Below are 21,532 nucleotides of genomic sequence, written 5' to 3'. Positions count from 1 at the left end.
AGCATATCTAAAGGTATCTTTCAACCTTAGGTCAGTGGGATGGAAATGACTACCCATAACACTGTTCCAAAAATTAAGACACTTGGAACAAATGCCAATACAAATATGCTATCAACCCTGACCCCACAGGGCTAGTTCACTACTATTAGTCTCTGCAAGTTGTAAAAGGCAGACTAATCAGAGTGGGATACATAGATTATATACATCTCTCCCTGAGGCCACATCCCTCCATTAATTTATTCAACATCCATTCAACAAGCACTTATGAAGTGTCTACTTAAGGGACCACACTAGAGATACAAAGATGAAATAAGAGAGACCCTGCTTTTTAGGAGTTTACACTGAAATGGGGGTGGAGAGGAAGAAAGAGAAACAAAAATAATTATGACACAATAAGTGCAAAGAAAAGTACTATACAAAATTTAAGAAGGGAGAAGGAACACTTCACACAGGGATAGAGGATAAAATAATACTTCCAAGAGATAGAGATGAGGTGGGGAATATATTAGATACTGGCTCAAAAATGTGGGCAACTGACAACTTGGAGATGGGAGTGAGGGATAGGATGAAAACAGCAAAGGGACAAAATTCCAAAGAGTCACCTGATCAGAATAGAATGTATACAAGAAATAATGTCAGCAGTATTATCTCTGAATACCAAAGGCAATGTGGCACACACACTTGCAACAATGCATTATTGACCTTTGTGTCCAGAGATGGAACCTGTGACCATATTGCTTTCTATTCATATTAATGCAGAAGAAAAGACCAATACCTAACTAGAACAGACTCTTGGTATGAGGAAAATGTCCATTATCAGGTTCCTAGTATGTCCATAGGCACTGGAGGTAATACAAAGACAAAAGGCTTAACCTTCTGGATTAAGGGTAGAAGTCCCATGGCTTTAGGTTTCTAGTTCTTATTTTCCTCTTGGATTGCCTTATAGTCACAAGATTATTAATCTAGAGCCAAAAGGGGCCTTAGAGAACATGAAGGCAAGAAAAGCACTCAATCTTACTTTGGCCAGGATATAACTCACTTTGTTGTATCTTTTATTTGGCTCACACAAAAGCCATGAGAAAACTACTGCAGGATGTGTGCAGTACTTTGAGTTCTTAAGGAGAAAAATACTGAATATGAGAAGGATTTTCAATAACCTGCAGGGGCTCCCTATTTCTTCGAGAATCAAATAGAAACCCTCATTGGTTCACAACTTGGCCTCAACCTATCCTTCTAGTATTATCTACCTTCAGTCAATAATCCAGGCTGATTTTGCTTCCTGCAGCATTTCATTTCTCATCTCCATCTCTTTGCACTGATTGTTCCTCATCTCAACACCCTTAGAATTCCTGGTCTCCGGCAAGACTCAGCTCACATGCCACCTTCTGCCTGAGACTTTTTCTTATCTCCCCCTCCGCAGTTGCTAATTCCTTCCCCTGAAAAACTGCTTTGAAGCTTTTTATATATACTTATACATATATGTACATGTTATTGCCTTTGAGGCCAAGGATTTTTCAGTTTTGTCTTTGTATTTCCAGTGCCTATGACAGTGCCTGATTTTTTAGCTAAAAAAAGTCTTCATCCTTGCAAAAGGGTTCAAAGCCATGGATTCAGTTTCCCTACTTTGAAGGTGCTAGGTGAGGCCAGAGGTCAGCACTGAGTAGATAATATGCATTTCTAAGCGCATATTTTCCTTCCATCTTCAATCACTGATCTATCTGAGGGTCTCTCTCATTTAAGGACAAGTAACTCAATTTGTATTACAGATTTTCTAACCCAAAGATGACCAAGAATGAAAAGAAGCAAGTGCATCTTTTGGTGTTGGATGCTGCCCCTTCAGGGTCCCAAAGAATGAATGAATTCATTCTCTCTCTCTCTCTCTCTCTCTCTCTCTCTCTCTCTCTCTCTCTCTCTCTCACACACACACACACACACACACACTCACAACTCTAGGACTTTATAGATCAAAAAGATGAAAAAAACAAAAACAAAAAGCTGCCCTCCAAGAATAACAATAAAGGAAAGAGGTGTGTACAAGGATTTATTTATAGCAGAGGTTCCTAATCATTGCTACTTCAGGCACCAGGAATACCTATCCTGGGAACCCACGCCTCTGTGTCTAATAGAATGCAGCCAACATTATTGCCTCTAACTAACAATATAGTATCTCTGAAAAGACCTTTAGGAATGATCACACAGGCCAGAGAACAGTTTCTATAGGCTATGAAGGTAGGACGCTAGGTAACTTTTTTTTTTCTATTTCATTAGTATGTATGTGAACTAACAAATCTCAGGGGACACATCCAGATGTACCATTCTATGAATCCATGGGCCCTGATTAAGTGTAATGGAAATAATCTCTAGCCCAAGTAGGAAGCTGCCATTTTGAAAACCTGAATATGAATCTGGTTGACCTGGATTCCAATCCTACCTCTGACACTTAGTAACTGTGTGACCTTGGCCAAGACATGCAATCTCCCTGGGCCTGAGTTTCTTCATCTATAAAATGAGAGTATTGAACTAGAGTCTCTCTCAGCTCCAGATCTATGATCCTAATTTGATTGAAAGGAGAAGAAAGCAGAACAAACAAAACAGGTGTGGGGGATATCCTAGATAAAAACAAAACAAAAAAACCCATACCACTCCATTTAACCAATAGAAAAATAAGGATATGCTCGCTCATTTCTGTGTTTTTTGAAATTTGAGTTTTAATTTCACTAACTGACAAGAACCATTAGATAATTCATTTTCCTAAATCTTACAGCCAAGTTGTTGGAATTGCACCTACATTTGGGTCTCTGAGCATCACCCACTGAACACAGCCCACACTTCCAGTTCCCCCTTTTAATTGCACTTGGGAAAAAATAGTTTACAAGAATATTGAGCTTGATGGTCAAAAAGAACTTTTTAACACATTATCTCACTGAAGCCTTGTAATGGCCTTGTGAAATAGGTTCTGCAAATATTACATTCTTCTTTTACAGGTGAAGATGAGGCTCTCAGTGATTCAATGACTTGCTGGACGTAAAACAGCTAGAAAGTAGCAGAGATGGTTCCAAGTCTAGTATCTCTTCCACTGAACCGCACTGTTGGAGAGCTTTTTCTTCAGTTAAAGGAGTAGGAACTTTGGACAGAGCTCTTACTGCTCATGTTGTGATGGGGATCAGGTATGGAAGCCATATTGGGGAAATGGCACTCTGGGTTTGTGTTCAAAGAAATCACCTTCCCTTATGTCCATTCAAAACAATAACGTTGGACTTCTTTAAAACCAACAACTTTCCTCTATTTACTCTCCAAGGGAGCCAAGTTTGTCACAGTTTCTCAGCCTTTTAAAATGAAACTATTCTAGACCTTCCCCTTACTTTTCCAAGCTTTTGGAGACCCTTCCACTGCCCCATGCTCTACCCACTTCCTTAAATGATTGGATATACCTATAGAGTAATGGAAAACCCTATTTAACAAAAGATCCTGAGCCTTTTCTTCATGGTTTTCTTTTTGAAACTAAAATCAGTTTCATATTTATTGTATTCCTATGTGGGGCATTTGATAGCATTTTTAAAGCCCACAAATTTTATTAAATTCTTTTAATAACACATGTTATATGTTATGTTATTCTTTCAATAACACATGTTACAAGGACAGGCATGTGGGTACAATAATCAACATAAAAAGAACATAGACTATGTGTTTAGCCATCAGGGAAGATCATTTAGCCAATAATGAGCTATTATTATTATTATTATCAACAGTTATAAGAAACAAGGATTTTCCATTTTCTCCCTCATTTTTGAGTTAACAGTCATATGATACCCATGAACATAATCTACATGTGGTCTTTTTTATTTGTTATCTGTGCTTCTGCCCTGGCAAAAGGAATAATTTTTTGTTTTGATTTTAAGAAGGCTAACAAGGTCGGTTTGTTTCTTCCTTAAATAAATAAATGAATGAATGAATGGCAATGTCTTAAAGCATTAAGAGTAAAGGTGCCTCCTTATAAGGGGATTACCAATTTTTACATACATGTATATTCCATTAGCACCTATGTCAAATATGAACAAAACGTACAATAATACATTAACTCCTTCTTAAGTAGGTGAGAACCACAATTTATGTGGTAAGCCTTCAAAATTCTCCTCTCTTTTAGAGTACCTTCATAAGACTGATCAAAGAAGAGAGGAACTTCAGGATTCTAATGTGCATTCTGAGCTGGAGGGTTTAACAGAGAGAATCGGTCTAGGGGACGCAGGTGCCAGACATCATGTAGAATTTGCACTTATGCTCCATTAATCGCCTGCATATCTTCCCTTCTCCTTTTCTCTCCTCCCCCCAACTAAATCCCTCAGGAGATAGGAGAACAGCAGAGCAGCAGGCCCAGACTGGTACCCAGCAGCAACACCAGTAGCAGAAGTAGCCAATTAGCCTCTAGAATACAAAGGGAAAAAAAAAAATGATGCAGTTACCTAGCAACCAGAAAGAGCAGAAACAGCTGTGGTGTAGCAGGCCCAGGCTGGTACCCAGGCAGTAACAGGATAGCCAATTAGCACACTGTATTTAATGCTGATGTGGTTTCCTAGTAACAAGCTGTACAAGTCTGTCTGTTGCATTTTCTCCCTCCCTTCTTCACATTTCCCTCAATCATGCACAGCATTACTATTTGCCCTAATTACTGTTTCTCTACTGCTTCAAGCTGCCATTATTTTGTCCCCAGAGAGATTGGAAGAACTTTAAAAAAAAAGATAAGAAAGGAAAAAGAAAAAAAAAGTCTTCCATAATGACAGTATTTAGTTTCAAATTCAGTTTAGTTATAAGCCTTCAGACATTTTAAAAAAGCTTACCCCTCCCCAACCCACACAGAGACAACAGCCAATCATGCCTAGTGTAAATGCCTAACTAGCCTGTGGCACCTTCCTTGAATGTTTGTATTTAAGTGTGGTCAAGGAAAAATGGTGTTTAATAACACATCCTACCATTTAAAACACATATTATATTTAGATTGAAAGCTCTATGCCCTTGGATTTGTACACCATGATTTTCTGAAACTTCTACTTGAACCCTGGACCTAAAAAATATTTTATTATCTCTATCACAGCATGGAGACCTAGTTATCTTTTGGCTCTGTATGTTTGGAAACCTAAGTACAAGATTCAGCAGTTCAAAAGGCTGAGATGAGTTGAGAACTCATCATTTCCTTGGCACAAGTAAAACCTTGAGACAAGTATACAATAAGTTCTGCTGCATTTGGTTGCAAAGGGGCTGAGACCACCAGGTTATATCTCTGTCACTGTCTTAATTAATTCCACTGGGGTGACATTATGTTGGAAGATGTAAAGAGAATAAACATAGGAAACTCATAAATGCATGACTTGGCAACAATTGTGACATAAAGTTTAAAAAATTACAAATGTTCTAAAATATTCAGCACATCTCTATGTGCAAAGCTGTGATCTCAGATGTGCACAAGTCAGTTCATATTTTTGTAGCAGGTTACCATTTACAAAGCACTGCCTTCACAATTTCCCAGGAGGTTAGGAATATAATCCTTCTTCCTTTCCCCTACTTTCTCCCCATTTTATAGATTAAAAAAAAAAAAAACCAACAACCAACAACCTAAGGCTAAAAGAGGTTAGGTAACTTGCCAATGGTTAATGGACTAGGAAGTGTCATAGGTGGGATTCCAAGCTAGCTCTTCTGGCCAAACTCAGTGCTTTTTCCTCCTGTTCCACATTATGCATACATACAACAACCTGTGTAACTTTTTTTTCTGGACAAATGCAATTACACATGGTATGTGATAATCCATGCTTTAGACTCCTGGGGCCTGGGGAACTGCTCTCACTTAACATTAGTTTCTATGCAAGAACAACCCAATAAGCCTTCAAGTAAAATATCTTATGTCTGAAAAGCAATGTAGGCTAGATGTTTCAGAGGCAAAAGTTAAACAATAACACAAATAAGTGGGTAAAATTCAACCCTGAAGAAAAATGTTTCTCACAGATGGTAAGAGGTCTTTTTTTCCCCTTACGGCAAACACACTGGTATCTATTATTTTCTTTATCTGGTCTAGTAAACTGCTGTGGCTTTTTTTGATTCAGGTATATTTAAGCCTCTAAAAACTATGTTGCTTATGAGAAAATAAATACATTGCATGCCCTCAAAGTCTTAAATTGGTTTTAAGCTACTGAAAAATAAACTATTTGGACTAAGATTTTTGGGATATCCTGGACTACCATTATTTTAAATATGGGATGTAAATTATAAGATTAATCAAGAACCATTCCAATGACAAGCTTTGTAGAAATCTCATTATCAGACATAGAAATGACACAGAAGGCAATGAATGTATTTCAGGATATCAAAAAGGGGTGATTGCTACATAAAAAGATTAAGGGGGCAGCAAGGTGGCGCAGTGGATAAAGTATCAGCCCTGTATTAAGGAGGACCTGAGTTCAAATCTGACCTCAGATACTTGACACTTACTAGCTGTGTGACCCTGGGCAAATCACTTAACCCTCATTGCCCCGTCCCCCCCACCCCCCACAGATTATTAAGCATGTTAAAATAGTGTCAAATATGTTAGAAAGCAAAAAAAAAAAAAAGTCTTGGAGTTTTGAGACTGAAGGAGGCAAGGAGAAGGGGTTGATCTTCTATTTAGAGAGGGAAAAGGAGTGTCTGGAAAGAAAAGGAGGACCTGGAAGAGACTAGGAAGAAAGGGATCTGCTAAGGGAATAGGGGAGTAAGCATTTCTTAAGTGCCTACTATGTACCAGGCACTGCACTAAATGCTTTACAAATATTATCTCATTTTATCCTTGCTTAGATCTTGCTAAGAAGATACGATAGGGGACCTCCTGCCACTACAACACCAAACCAAACCTACTCCTTACCTGCTTGCTAATTCCAGAAATTCTTTTAACAATGAACAAATCCTTCTATAATCTATATTAAAATGCAAACACCTGGTTAAAATAAAACTGGCTCCAACATGTAAGCAATCAGAAGTAAATGGGCAGTGAGTTAAAGTCAGGAGGACCTAAGATTAAAATCCTGTTCTGCCTCAGACTTCCTTTCTTACCTGTCAAAAAAGGGGGTACAATTAAATGACCCCTAAAGTCTCCTCTGGGTCTAAATCTAAGATCGAGCAAATGGTCGATATTATGTCCTTCCAGTTTTAAAAGAGGAAAAAAGGAGACATGTAGATGAAGAGAGGTTGCTATAGGGTGAAAAGGTGGTATAGAAAGAGGAAGCTAGAAATAGGAAGATAATTTTTAAATTTAAATTCAACAACTTTGCCGAGAACTTGGCCTATTTAACTTCAGCTGTTCACATACCTACAGAAACTGTTTGGGGAGGTAGAATCAAAGACATAGACTTTTTTTTTTTAACTGAGGCAACTGGGGATAAGTGAGGCAATTGGGGTTAAGTGACTTGCCCAGGGTCACACAGCTAGTAACTGTTAAGTGTCTGAGGCCAGATTTGAACTCAGGTACTCCTGGCTCCATGGCCGGTGCTCTATCCACTGTGCCACCTAGCTGCCCCAAAGACGGATTTTTAAGGGGGGGGGGAAATCTTAGAGGTCATTTAGTCAAGCTTCCTCATTTTACAAATGAAATAAACTCAGTTATCTTGGTTGTTTGGGGTTTTTCACATGAACATTTCAACTGGGATGTTTAATTTTATAAAATTGTTAAAGGGGGGCCAACTTTGTCAAAAAAAGAGCTTGTGTCCCCCAAACTTTGAATTCGTATCTTTCTATAGACTATACTATGAATCTTGACGTATTTCATAGCACTTTACAAATATCATTCATGTGTCCTCTTGGATTATTAACTTTGGGGGGGGGCAGGGGCAATGAGGGTTAAATGACTTGCCTAGGGTCACACAGCTAGTAAGTGTCAAGTGTCTGAGGCCGGATTTGAACTCAGTTCCTCCTGAACCCAGGGCTGGTGCTTTATCCACGTGCCATCTAGCTGCCCCTCTAATAACTTTAAGATGGCAAGTCGCATCAAAATTCAAAATCGACAAAGTTGTTCTTTCATCACTCAGGACATGATCAAGCTCATCTGCTCCATCCATCTAAGGGAAATCATTCCTCTTTTTACTGCTATTTCAACTTGGGAGCTATAAGAGTAATAATGATGCCTACCTGTAATAATTTAAAACCCATTACCCCGTTCCTCTCCTTCCAAACTACAACTCATTTTACTTTCCTCCTTTTCTCAGAAAACCACCCCCTACCCCCAAGCAAAATGTATAGGGTAAGCATTATTTCCATAATCATTACCACAAGGCAACGGATACAGTTTTTGTGTAATGTTCCATTGTTCTCTTGTTAAAGAGGGAGGCAAAGTGACTGTGCCCAGGCAGTCTTTCTGATAACATTCGTTGACTTGGGGCTCTCTTTTCCTGGCATCGCTCTGCTCTATTTCAAATAAAGCCAACCTAATCGTTTGTAATCTTTGTGCATGAGGAAGCTTTCACCCCCTGCCTCTTATAATTTTCACTACCCTTCAGGAACCCCACATCGTTAAGCTAGATCCTCTTTTGGGACCAGATTTCAACGATAATAGCATTATTAAATGCCGGCTCTCTTGCCTATTTTAATCTTCTTTACATTAAAATGTAAGGTCCTTGAGGACAGGGACTATTCAATGCTAAGTATAATAGAACCTTGATAGATCTTAAGTGGTGATTATTAAATACCCATTAACTATATATTTTTTCTTTTTCTTCCATCTCTTTCATAACATATATTTATTTACTTTGTGACTACCAATTACACATTAAAAAGACATCTGGAGTGAGTTTACCATAATGCTAACATCTATTAGATGTTATTATGCTAAAATAAATGTTCTTCTTATATATGTGCACCATTTAGGCTATTCTGCCCAATATCATGTGGTTCAGTCCTCCCAACATTCTTGCTAATGAAAAATGACTCCTAACTTTAAAAAAACCATGTCATCTAATTCAGTGGGGGACACTTTACTGCAGTATAACCCCTCTTCTACATCTTTAAATAACATAGAGAGAGCAAATTTTAGGATCTTGCTATTAAAGTTTTATGCATTTCTTTTTGGACTGGCTATTTAACTTTATTCAACTTTTTCTGCTGTAATCAGGTTTAACCTGAGTTTCTCTTACCACATGGATAAACTTAATTAATGATACCTCATTAACAGCTCAGCCCTAATTAGCATATTAAATGTTCTTTAACATCTTAAATTTACCATTGTGTACACCTCAAGTGTTCCCTTTCTGTAGTCCAGCAGTGGAAGTGTCAGATATTCCTCTGACATATGATTTGAAGTATTCATTATTTTTTCCCCCTGGTGACTGAGGTTCTGATACTGAAATAAGGCTGCCAAAAACTATAAATATAGGGTATTATCACCCATTGGCATCATTTTGAAAGACAAGTATACATCAGACACCACCCAGTTCTACAGGAGAAAATGGCAGCTTTCATCACGAGTCCTTCTCCTAGCTGAGGTGCATCCCATTACCCATCAGGATACTTTCCATTTCCATCCACACTGTCTCTGCATGCAAGTGATAAGATTTACAACCATAACTCCTCTCAATTCATAGACTGCCTCTTCCCAGAATCCCACCTCTCCTTGTTTCTTTCATCTCTCCTACTTGGAAAACACCAAACCCACTGAGTAAATAAGGAATGAGATGGTCTATAACAAAGCTTCCTTAAACTGGGGTCTTGACCCCATATGGGGTCATGTAACTGAATGTGGGGGTCCAAACAATTTTTACAGTTAAAAGGTTAGTATACCTATTTATATACCTATATACCCAGGGTTGTGTAAAATTTCTTAGGTGAGAAGGGGTCAAAGACTGGGAGAAAGTTTTAAGAAGCCCTGCTCTGTAATCAGGAGACCCTGAATTTGACCTTGACTGCCACAGACTTCCCTAACCCTGGATCAAACATTGAAGCCTTCTCTAGGCCTCGGTTTTCTTAGCTTTGACTGCAGACAACAGTGGTTATACTTATTTTTAGGAACAGCTTATAGGAAAAATGAATGTCAATTTTTATGTAAAATTGCATGGGGATTTTACAGGAAATCCCCTATATAAATGTAAGATGATGCTTATCAGGAACAGCAATAACTCAAAAGGTGGAGAAGAGGTGGAAAACAAGAACAAGACCTTTTTGTAATCTCCTTGGATTAATTACTCCATTTGGCAATTGGAACTTTTTAAGACCTTTCCCAAATACTTCCTTTTGGAATACGAATAAAGTGGCTACCATTTACTTCCTTTGGCTTTAAAATATAAACTCAATTCCTCTTAACACTTAGCCAAGAAAAAAAAAACCCAACATCCATTATATCATTTCTCTCTTTCTGGATCATTAGCATCCCTCTTGGGTTCTACCCTGAAGAAGGTAGCAGAGAAAGCTACCTTAAGAGTTTACAAAAGTGCAAATCTCCATTAGACCCTGTGATCTAACTTGGAATAAGCCTCACTCCCCAAATGTTCTTTTGGAACTCCAGAATAGGCAGTGTCTCAACCTAACTAGACTGGTAGCCCTAGAAATGGTCTATTAAAAAAATAATAATTCTCGGGGGCAGCTAGGTGGCGCAGTGGATACAGCACTGGCCCTGGAGTCAGGAGTACCTGAGTTCAAATCTGAACTCAGACACTTACACGTACTAGCTGTGTGACCTTGGGCAAGTCACTTAAAACCCATTGCCTCACGAAAAATAAAAAAAATTCTCCAAAAAAGGGAAAATGGTCAGTTCTAAATCATCTTAATCAGGACAAAGAGGTAAAAGGGTAGTGAAACAATTCCCTAAAGAGGATGACAAATGTATTTCTTAGCATAGGTTTTGGTTGGCTCGAGAAGAAGTTTTAGATAGAACTTGGGGCCCATTATTTATCTGGAAGAGTAAAAGTTAATTGAATTTTTTGCTAAGGTATCCTATAAAAAAAAATAAGGTTTTGTTGGGAGAAAGTTGAAATGAATTACTAAGATTAGGTTTTGGCATAATGGTGGATTATCATTTTCCATATTATCCCTTAATCACTGTGAAATATATAGAGAAGGGCTATAAAAACATGAAGTCCTGGATTCAGAGTCCATCCTCGGATGCCGCCTTCCCAAAAGACCTTGGTCAAATCACAGTCTCCACCTACATCAAATTCCTCATCTTTAAAATAAAGAAAGTGGTTGGACTAGAAGGCCTCAGAGGTTCCATCTAGTTTTAAATCTACAATTCTATGATCTTTTCTATGGCTAAAAAACCAAAACTAACTGTTTTCCTCTTATTTTTTACAATGCAATTGCTATGGTTTTCATGTTCTAAAATACTTTCCTTTGACACACAAATTCAAACAAAACACACCCATCTGCTGATGAGAGTTTAGGTCTTGGAGGTGGGGGAGAGAATTAAAAGATACTCCCTGGATCTCTTCAATTCTAATTTCTCTATGATATATTGTATATACATGTTCCTATGTTTATAAGAATTGTCAAATTGTGCTTAAACTGATCATATGTAAAACTACTGATTTTAATAAGTTTTTTCTTTATTTAAAATAATATTTGAGAATAAGCAAATTTGCATTTCATTTTCAGTGGGGGAAAATATCATTTTAATAGCACACCACTTTGGCAGGAGGGGGGTGGGGGACTGGGGCACTTAAACTAAATAATTTAGTGGAACTATACTAGAAGTAATGCTTGTTTCACCTTGAATCAGCCCACTAGACACAGTCATGAGACTAATGGTCAAGACAGTTTAGTTAACAAGAAACACCCCCTTACAAAAATCCAATGAAAGAGAGACCAGAGAAAACAGCATGAATGTCCAAAGAAGTGTTATTAGGAATGCAAACACTAGGGTTTTAAAGGTATATGTGGTTGTGGGGGAAGAAGGAAAGGTAAATCACTGTCCATTTGCACAAATTTTATCTATCTACCTATCTGTTTATTTTTTGGTGGAACAATGAGCTTGCCCAGGTGTCACACAGCTAGTAAGTGTCAAGTGTCTGAGGCCACATTTGAACTCAGGTCCTCCTGAATCCAGGGCCAGTGCTCTATCCACTGTGCCACCTAGCTGCCCCCTTCATGGATTTTATTTTACCAAGATCTTATCTTATTGCTTTTATCCCATTTCTGACCCTCTATGGGCAACTAGTATTAACACCTTGGCCATTAGCTTAGACATCTTCCTGCCTTTAAAATCCATTTAACTTCATTGTCTAGCTTCCTCCAAGGCAGAGAGCTTGAAGGAATCCACAAAGGAGAGAGAGACAGAGAGACAGAGAGACAGAGACAGAGACACAGAGAGACAGAGACACAGAGAGACAGAGAGAGAGAGACAGACAGAGACAGAGACAGAGAGACAGGGAGAGAGAGAGAGAGGAGAGACAGAGACACATTCCTGCCAGAGCACTGAACACTATCTTTATGGAGATTAAAACAAATAGTTCTTAAGTCCCCAAGGTAAGAAAATCAGCAATATTGGCGATTTATTGGAACCCTTTGTTTGTACAGGGGCCAAGGAAAGCCTCCCATATCCTTATTTATTCCAACTACTTCCTACATCTCAAGACTCAAGGTATTTGCCATCCTTCTATGCACTTCTAGCAACCAATCACAAACTTCTTCACCATTCCCCACCCCCTCCTCTCCAGGGGTGGCCCTCTCTGCCTACACTTCCAAGAGAGGAAGAGGCTGGAATTGTCAATATTGAATTTATGGGAGCCCTGGGTGAGAGTGGCTGGATTAAATCTCCACCCAACCAGAACCCATCTATCCTGCTCAGCTTTTTTAACCTCCTCCAAACATTTGGTCAGCAGCTCTCCCTGCATTTCTCACTTATATCAGCAGATTTTTTTTTTCTCTTCAGAATCCCCCTTACCATGTAGTTTTGTCCCTCTCCCCTCCAACTTTTACTCTCTTCTTTCCCAGTCTATGTTTGGATTTAATTTAATTCCATCCTTCACACTTCCTCCATTATTCTTGGTTCGTCTACACCACATAAATTATCACCTTTTTTTCAGTTCCCCCTGTGCCCCATTCACACCAAATCCAAATAAATACTTTGCATTCCCATCCATTTAGCCTGAATTAATTCTCTCTCTTTGCTCTCAGACACCTATCTTTACTTCTAAAGATTTTTCCCCTGAGGAAGGTTTCACAGGCAAACTGTTTCTCCAGTACACAAGGTGATAGCTTTCTCTTTTCTTCAGAGCATAAAGCCATCAGTATTACAGAGAACCACTACAACTTCAATGGATCATTAATAGATACCAAAACACACTCTACCAATCAGCGATCACTCTATCATTCATTCACATTGGCCAGTCTAACTTGTGCCACCTTCTCCCACCAGTTTTTACTTCTTAGGGGAAAAAATAGGACACAATTGGGGAGGGGGACAGGTGTTGGAGGAGAGGGGAACAATTTCATTTGAGCAGACGTGATTTTACCGGGGTATAGCCAAACTCCCTTGATGCTAACTTACTATCCTATTGTGTGTGTACTCTGGGTTCCAAGAGGCATGCCGCCTTCCTAGCATCACTGATCACTGACTGATCCTTGGTTTACACTGAACTGAGTTGCCAGTATGGGAAAAATTTCTCTAGTTTTGGCCTCCCACTGTGGGATGTAGCTCTTGATTAAGGTGGGTAAATAAATCCTGAACCTCTGGAGCATGTATGTATTTGTTTGTTAAAGAACACTGATGGGTAAGGAAAGGAACTTTGCTTTCCAAAGTTTTCTTGCTGACATAACCCCTCCAGGACTGTCACTCAGAGTAACTAGATTTTACTGAAGCTAGGTTCATAATCATAGATTCTATACCTATAGGAGAAGCATCTATGCCCTTTTCCAACTTACTCCTCCAACTTTTCCTCCAGCTTTCTTCAAAGCAAGATGAGATGGCTTAGGAAGCTGAGTAGGCTAACAATTCAGTGGCTCCTCATTTACTCTAATGACAAAAAAAGTTTAACCCCCCTTTTAAGGATAAAATTGCTACAAGAGGGGGCAGCTAGGTGGCACAGTGGATAAAACACCGACCTTGGATTCAGGAGGATCTGAGTTCAAATCCGGCCTCAGACACTTGACACTTACTAGCTGTGTGACCCTGGGCAAGTCACTTAACCCCAATTGCCTCACCAAAAAAAAAAAAAACCCCAAAAACCAACCAAACAAACAAACAAAAAATGCTATAAGAACAAGAGATATCTAAGAACAGCAAGAGACAGAGAATGAACAGAGATAGTTTTGGCCTAGAGAGAAGAAAGTTCAGACCCTGAGACCTAGTGACTAAAACAACCACTCAACTGCAAAATATGAAGGTCACTATTCTGATGAGCCTACAGCGTTATAAAAGTATGCCTCACGAGAAGACTTACACCAACCGTGAACCATATGGGAAATTAAGATTTTGATTTAGAGGGGCATATGTCTTAGTCCTTTGCTGGCAAAGGAAAAATATCAGCTGTGGCTCATCCCAATTCCCAGTTTCCTGTGATAAAGATTTAGAGGTCAAACATTATGGCTGCATCTTGCTATGTATTATGCCCTACCTTACTCTGTAGAAGCTATTCAAAATATGTCATACTCTCTCCTGCCTAAAAACTTTAAAAGAGACTAATTCAAATGAAAGGTCAATGCTATTTGGTTGGGACAGATTCTGTAAGTCCCAGAACCGCTTCTCTATGATAGGTTCCATGAACCACACCAAAGAGTACTCCCAAGATAAGTGAGCAACACTCACTGACTTGGACCTCCTTTGACCATCCAATCTTGCCATAGGCTTTATCCTCTTCATAACCCTCATATGGTTTTGTTTCATTTCTGACTATCCCAATCACAAAGACTATCAGTGATTTAGGTGATGCCTAGGGCATTCATCACTATACCGTCACCACCACTAGTAGCAATTACAAGATCCATGAAAATATATCCACTAGAAGATTTCAACAGGAATAAATGCACTTTAGTTTGGGGTAGACTTCACTATATTAGTTTAACTCTATGACATTATTTGGCTTAAAGAACAATCTGGCTTTCAGTCTGCATATACAAAGGAGGTCCTACTGAAACATACAGTCCCCTCCATACCACACACATTGCAATGCAGGCACATGCTAGCAATTTTGTAGTAACAAGCTCATTATAAAGCTATCTTGCCATCTCCCAGTAAAGCAAGAACCAGAGAACAATGCAAAAGAGGAAATGCCAATTAATTACAGAATGATCACATCTAATGAACTCTGAAACTCCCCTGCTGTTGGTGAGTGATAAAAATCAGAATTGCTGGAGGAACTGGGGCTAGTAAAACCCTAGGTCTCTCCTTTAACTAGGAATTCATGGAAGAATGCCTCCTCTCCCCCCCAAAAAAACCCCACAACCAAACACAATATCCAAAGTTCTATAATCACATGCATGTAGACTTGAATTAATAACAAAAGCTTAAATTCATGAAAAGACCACAGAATGAGAGCAGCCAGATGACTACAGTGTCTTATATAGCTAGTCTACTGCTATTTCCTTCTTTGAGGATAGATTGCCTAAATCCAATCAAAAAGAATCAACCCCACCACACTTATGAAGGTAGTGAACAGCGACCCCCAAATAGTCTCAGAGACCTTCTAGTGGTCCAACCTATACCCAAAGGGAATCTCTTTCACCATATTGATTAAAAAGTCACTTGGAGACCTCTCATGAAAGGGAATCAAGTCCCTTTGGTGGTAGCACAATTATACTTAAGGATAGCCCTGATTTTAGGAAATGCTTCTCAACATCAAGACTAAAACTGTCTCTAGAACATAAGATATCTTGAAATCTGAGACCACAAAGTCAGTTATTCCATATTCTCACCTCCCACCTCCCACCACTCACTATATCTTTAGAAGTAGCCTATGGTGTAACAAGCCTCAGAGTGGGGCTAAAGGAGGAAAAAGGAGAGAAATCACATGTGTCCTACTTGTACCACTACCTGTGTGAGTCCTCTGGTGGGCCTTTAAGTGGGAGCTTTTTGTATAAACCTTCCGGCACCCGTTAAACTGACAACGGTGAACCCTCTTCTTGTTTTCAGGGGATGCATCTGCCCCTATTCCTCCTTGTTCACTGTCACTCTGTCCACTCTTTATGGCCCCAGCTGATGCCACTGCTGCTGCAGCTGCCACCCCTCCCACCTTTACCGAGCTAAGTGAGGCCTTCTTGGCCACCAGTTTCAATGTCACTGTGCCATCTACAGCTGAGAGAGTCTGTGAGGTTTTGACCAAATGGCGGCTGAGCTCAGGGGAGGAAGGAGGCGTTAATGAGGTCACTGCATTGAGCTGGGCCTGGTTGACTGCTGTGTAGCTATCTAAAGAGGAACTTGGAGGCTGCAGGCTAAGGCAGGTCTCAGATAGTAACTTGTCCCGGGAGAGTAGAATGTCCACTGCAGAGCTTTTCTCACACGTGGATGCTTCCATGGGGAGCAGGAGGGGATCCAGGCGCCGGAAGCTTTCCTCAATGCTTGGGTGAGGAGTGGCATGAAGGAAGCAGTCCAAGTCCTCACCAAAAGTCTCTGAGATCCTCCTGGGCTCTGTCTGCAAGTAGCGTTCCAATTCGAGGCATGTCTGCAAAAGGGGAGGAGGGAGGGAAAGAAACAGACATCAGAAGCAAAGAACACCATGAGCCTACATGTTGGCTGAAGGCAAAGGAAGAAATTACAAGAAGGTATACTATAGTTGGGACCAGGGTGGTCTCTTCATCTACAAGGCCTAACATTCTCAGACTCCTTGTGGGCTCTTGTGCTAACTCCCAGAGACTTATAACAGGAAAGATACTATTTATTATCCCAACTACCTGGATGGGGAAATGGAGGTTCAGAAGGGATGCCTAACTCGTTCAAGATCACTTTAACAGTGATGGAGGTGGACCTACAAGACACATTCTCCCTTCTTCTAACCCAGTGCAGAACCATCAATCATCATGAAGAACCAGCAAATCAGCACTTTAGAGCTAGAAGAGAGATCAAAGCTCAGTTAATCTAATGGCCTCATTTTATAGGTAACAATTTTCCATTTCGGCAGTGCTACATAGAAAAGTTGGGATTAAAAGAGATGTTAGAGATAGTCTAGTTCCAACTAGCCCATTTTACAGATGAAATAACCAGTCAAAGTTCAAACTCCTTATTAGAGTCAATTCCCATGTGAACAAGAAGTAGGGAAATCAAATTATAAATCCATCCTAGTAAGAGTCCAACATTCTCCTTTAAAGTAGCTATTAAGCAGGTAACAAAAATTAAAATCAAGTTTCTCTGCTGTCTCCCAACCACTGTCATATTTCTACCAATATTGTTCAGTTGAAACATAGTGTCTCTGATAAACAGGAACCAAATCATTTTAAACCTATCTCTTGAAGACACTACAATAGAGATAGTGTGGCTACTTCTGGGGACATGGTTTCCAAATACAATTGCAACATGCCTTGCAACAGAATTGTATATGAGTATGAATCCTGTTACAATTGTTTAGAGTCTCTGACCACATTATAAAATAGTTTCATAAATAGTTAAGACTAAAGACTGCTCCTGTTGCAACAATCAACATTATGAGTTTATTGTAAGGAAATCTCACTTTAAAGTACTATATAAATATAGTTTACAAAAAAAAAAAGAAGAAGAAAAAAGAAAAAAAGATGAGCAGGATGCTATTAGAAAAACCTGGAAAGGCTTACTTGAGATGATGCAAAGTGAAAAGTACTATATACAAAATAACAGCAATACTGTAAGATGATCTGCTGTGAATGACAGTTATTTTCAGCAATACAATGATCCAAGACAACTCTGAAGGACTTATGAAAAATGCAATCCATCTACAGAGAAAAAACTGATGGTATCTGAATACAGATTGAAACATAATTTTTTGTTAGTTCCTCTTTCTACAGTTTTTCTTTGTTTTCTTTCACAACTTGACTAATGTGGAAATGTTTTGCATGACTACACATGTATAACATATTGAATTGCTTGAGTTCTTAAGCAGGGTGGGGAGGGAGGGAAGAGAATCCGGAACACAAAGATTTTAAATCGATGTTAAAATTTGTTTTTACATGTAATTTGGAAAAATAAAATTCTAAATAAAAATGGGGGGGGGGGGGAGACTGGTCTCAACAAAATTCAAAGCTTCATCTCTCCCAAGATTCAATAGCATAGAAAAGGAAAATCCAAAACTATTCATTGTATGTGCAATTCTTGAATCATTATTACATACAAATCTTTGGAACGGCATGAAATTGGCTGTCAAGGTGAAAACAGGGATTAAAGGTATGCTCAAATGGCCAAATAAGTGTCTTAAAACCCCTCCTTTGTGGCTGTTTGTGTCTTTCTGATCTATATTAGCCAAGTGACCCTGGGCAAGTGTCCTAAGCTACTATCTAAGACTAAAGGTATCAATTATCAAACATGAAAGGAATTTCCATGCTAGGAACAAAATAAAATTGTTCCAAAGAGAAAAAGCTCTGTATTTGGAATCAGGTGGCCCTGGGTTCAAATATTAGTTTTATAACTTACTACCTGTATGACCTTGGGCAAATCACAACCTCTCTGGGTCTCAGTTTCTTCATCTGTAAAATGAGAAGGTTGAGCTATAATTTTAAAGTCCCTTCCAGCTCTAACTGTGATGAGCAATTTACAGCCTTTATGTCAATGTGCTCACATTTGACCAAATATATAGAACTACCACAGTCAGATATTTATAACAAAAAAAGAGGGAGGAGGGAAGACTGCTATAATATTTCCATAATACTGATATCAAACCTATATTTTTTTAATCCGATGTTCTGTCTTCAGACTTTTGTTCTCAATCATTTATCTGGTCTGTAAGGTACCTGTCAACAAGTTAAATATGTCTCTATTTTTGTGGCATTTACAAAGACAAAGCAAAGGGGGAGAAATCAGCTTTCTGGTAGAGCTATACATTATTAGATAGGGAGACCAGAGTTGAGCTTCGAGTTGCCTTTAGGCATCATTGTTACTTAAAAAAAAAAGATTATGCATAAATAAGTGATTCCAATATTCATTCAACCCCAGCAGTATACACAGCACTCTTCTAATACAACTATTAACACTGGCATTAATAATATCACCTCCAGGCATTTGATAGAGAGATGTTTAGGGAAGAAGAAAAAAAAGATCATTCATCTTCATCCTTGAAGATGTTGGGATCCAAAACTTTATAAATACATAGGGAACAAGGATAAGTAGTGAGAATTAAGCAGAGAGATTTTCCAAGACAAACAGATTTTTATCTGGTTCTTTTTTGTTAAATCTGATCCTTGAATGTATCTACCTCAGTGAATCACCATCAGTGAAAGTTAAACACCCTCTTGGTTGCTAGGAATTCTCATCTTGAACTCTTCCTCTTCATTCTGTCAGAATCTCACACTAGAAAATTCCACTTATGCCACACTGCTTTTTTCCAGTAGTCCCATCCCTAATATACATGCCAATCACTCTACTGCACCATAACAGAAACCTTTTCTTCATCGGTCTGCTCATTTCAATCTAAGACATGAGGGGTAAATCCTCTTTCAAGATTATGTATGTCAGAAAGTCTCTGGGTTGCTAGCTATTGAGGACCCTACACTGGTTGGATCAAGCCTGGCGCTCCCTAATGACCTCAAAGGCACAGGAATTGGCTGATGTCATACCCATAATTTCTGTAAGTGCAAAGGTTCCAATGGGAATTATACAGTTCATCCTTCCTACCTTCCCTCCACCCCCAATTTGAGCAAATTTGCTCAGCTTTCTTATTCCAAGCAACAAGTAACCTCTCTCTCAAAACAGGGGAATAAAATGAACCAAACAAACCAAACAAAAAATTGCAATCCTCTCCCACTATTTAAGTCTGCATGTTACAAACACCAAAAAGTTTTAGTTCAAGTTTATATCCATTTCCCTATAAATTATAATTACTCTATGTTTAAATTTTCTTCAACTTCCACAAATACCTCTATTGTTGTCCCTAAAACTTCCTTTCACTTTCTTTTAAAAAAAATATTTCCCAGTTTATATATATATATATATATATATATATATATATATATATTGGATGGGGGCAATGAGGGTTAAGTGACTTGCCCAGGGTCACACAGCTAGTTAAGTGTCAAGTGTTTGAGGCTGGATTTGAACTCAGGTCCTCCTGAATCCAGGGCTGGTGCTTTGTCCACTGTGCCACCTAGCTGCCCTCTTCCTTTCACTTTCTTTTGTTTTCCTTTACCTCTTCATTTCTCTTTCCTTTTTCTCATACCAATCTGCCTAAAAATCAGTCCTTTCCTCCTTTCATTCATAATACAAGTTGAAACCATCTACCTTCAGGAAGCCTTCCAAAGATGATGGGGACGATACAATACAATGATATTTCCAAAACACCCTTTCAAAGTCAACATTAAACATCTGTGCTGTCCATTTAGTACCTGAGGACTGTAATCTCTTTGAGGGCTGTCAGTAGATTTTCTTTTAATATTGCTTTATACCTTGGGTTTATTTGACAAACATTTATAAAGGGGAAGCTAGGTGGCACAGTGGAAAAAGCACCAGCCCTGGATTCGGAAGGACCTGAGTTCAAATCTGGCCTTGGACACTTGACCCTTACTAGTTGTATGACTCTGGGCAAGTCAGTTAACCCTCATTGCCCCATAAAAACAAAGCAAAACAACAACAACAACAACAACAACAAAACCAAAAAACAACAAAAAAAGACAAACATTTATCAAGTACTTGCTATGTACCTAGCATTATGCTTGATATTGAAGAAGATATCATGATTAAAAAAAAAAGACATAACCTGTTCCTTGATCTATAAGAGAATATGGTAATTGTTTAAGGGGTACAAATGAGATGCTATAAAAGTTCTGAAGAAGGAAAGATCATTTCTGACTTGGGGGTTGAGATTCACAAAAGATTTCATGGAGGAGGTGGCACATGGTCTTGAAGAATGAATAGTATTTGAAGATGCAGGGAGGAGAGGGAGGGGTAGCATTCCAAGCACAGGGAATGACAAGCAGCCTGGCTGAAGTAATGACTACTTAAAGGCCAGGTGACGCCACAAAGATAGGCTGGAGGGTCTTGAATGCCTGGCTAAAGAATTTCAAATTTAACTTGTAGGAAATAAGGAGTTATTGGTGGCTGGGGAATCAATGGAATGACTCGACTTGATCTATGCTTAATCTAGAGGAAACATGGAGGAAAAAAGAAACTGAAGGGGGAAAATCATTTAGCAGTTGAAGTAAGAGCCTGAAATAAGGTGTTGGCAGTGGAAATGGAAAGGAGAAAATGCACTTGACACTTATTTTGGAAGTAAACTTGATAGTACTTGACAACTGATTGTATGCTGGGGGTGAGGGACAAAAAGAAAAAAAGTGATGAGTTTCAAATGAAACAGCTTTTAAGTTTAGGTAGGTGATTGAATGATGGTGTCACTAACAGAAAGAGGGAGGAAGAAAAGTCACTCTGTGAAGTATACTTGATAGTAATTGACATAATTAAATACTAGGGGTGAGGAACAAGACGTTT

General features: G+C 38.9%; 1 protein-coding gene across 2 annotated transcripts in view; it reads right to left on the bottom strand.

Moving 5' to 3' along the window:
- Positions 1 to 21,532, bottom strand: part of KLF7 (Kruppel like factor 7) — a 104,477-nt gene that overhangs the window by 43,388 nt on the left and 39,557 nt on the right. Inside the window, exons 2-3 of one of the 2 annotated variants that reach the window (XM_043998933.1) lie at positions 15,968 to 16,595; positions 2,700 to 4,422 (exon numbers count right to left, since the gene is read on the bottom strand). In XM_043998933.1, coding sequence (XP_043854868.1) covers positions 4,340 to 4,422; positions 15,968 to 16,595 — 711 coding nt within the window. In that variant the 3' untranslated portion in view covers positions 2,700 to 4,339. Of the gene's footprint in view, positions 1 to 2,699; positions 4,423 to 15,967; positions 16,596 to 21,532 lie in introns of those variants that run through there. The other variant, XM_043998934.1, reaches the window with a different exon arrangement.

The sequence above is a fragment of the Dromiciops gliroides genome, chromosome 3 (assembly GCF_019393635.1).
Source record: "Dromiciops gliroides isolate mDroGli1 chromosome 3, mDroGli1.pri, whole genome shotgun sequence".
Classification (NCBI taxonomy): Eukaryota; Metazoa; Chordata; class Mammalia; order Microbiotheria; family Microbiotheriidae; genus Dromiciops; species Dromiciops gliroides.
Note: the sequence above shows the minus strand (reverse complement) of the source record. Positions and strands in the feature narration are given on the sequence as shown.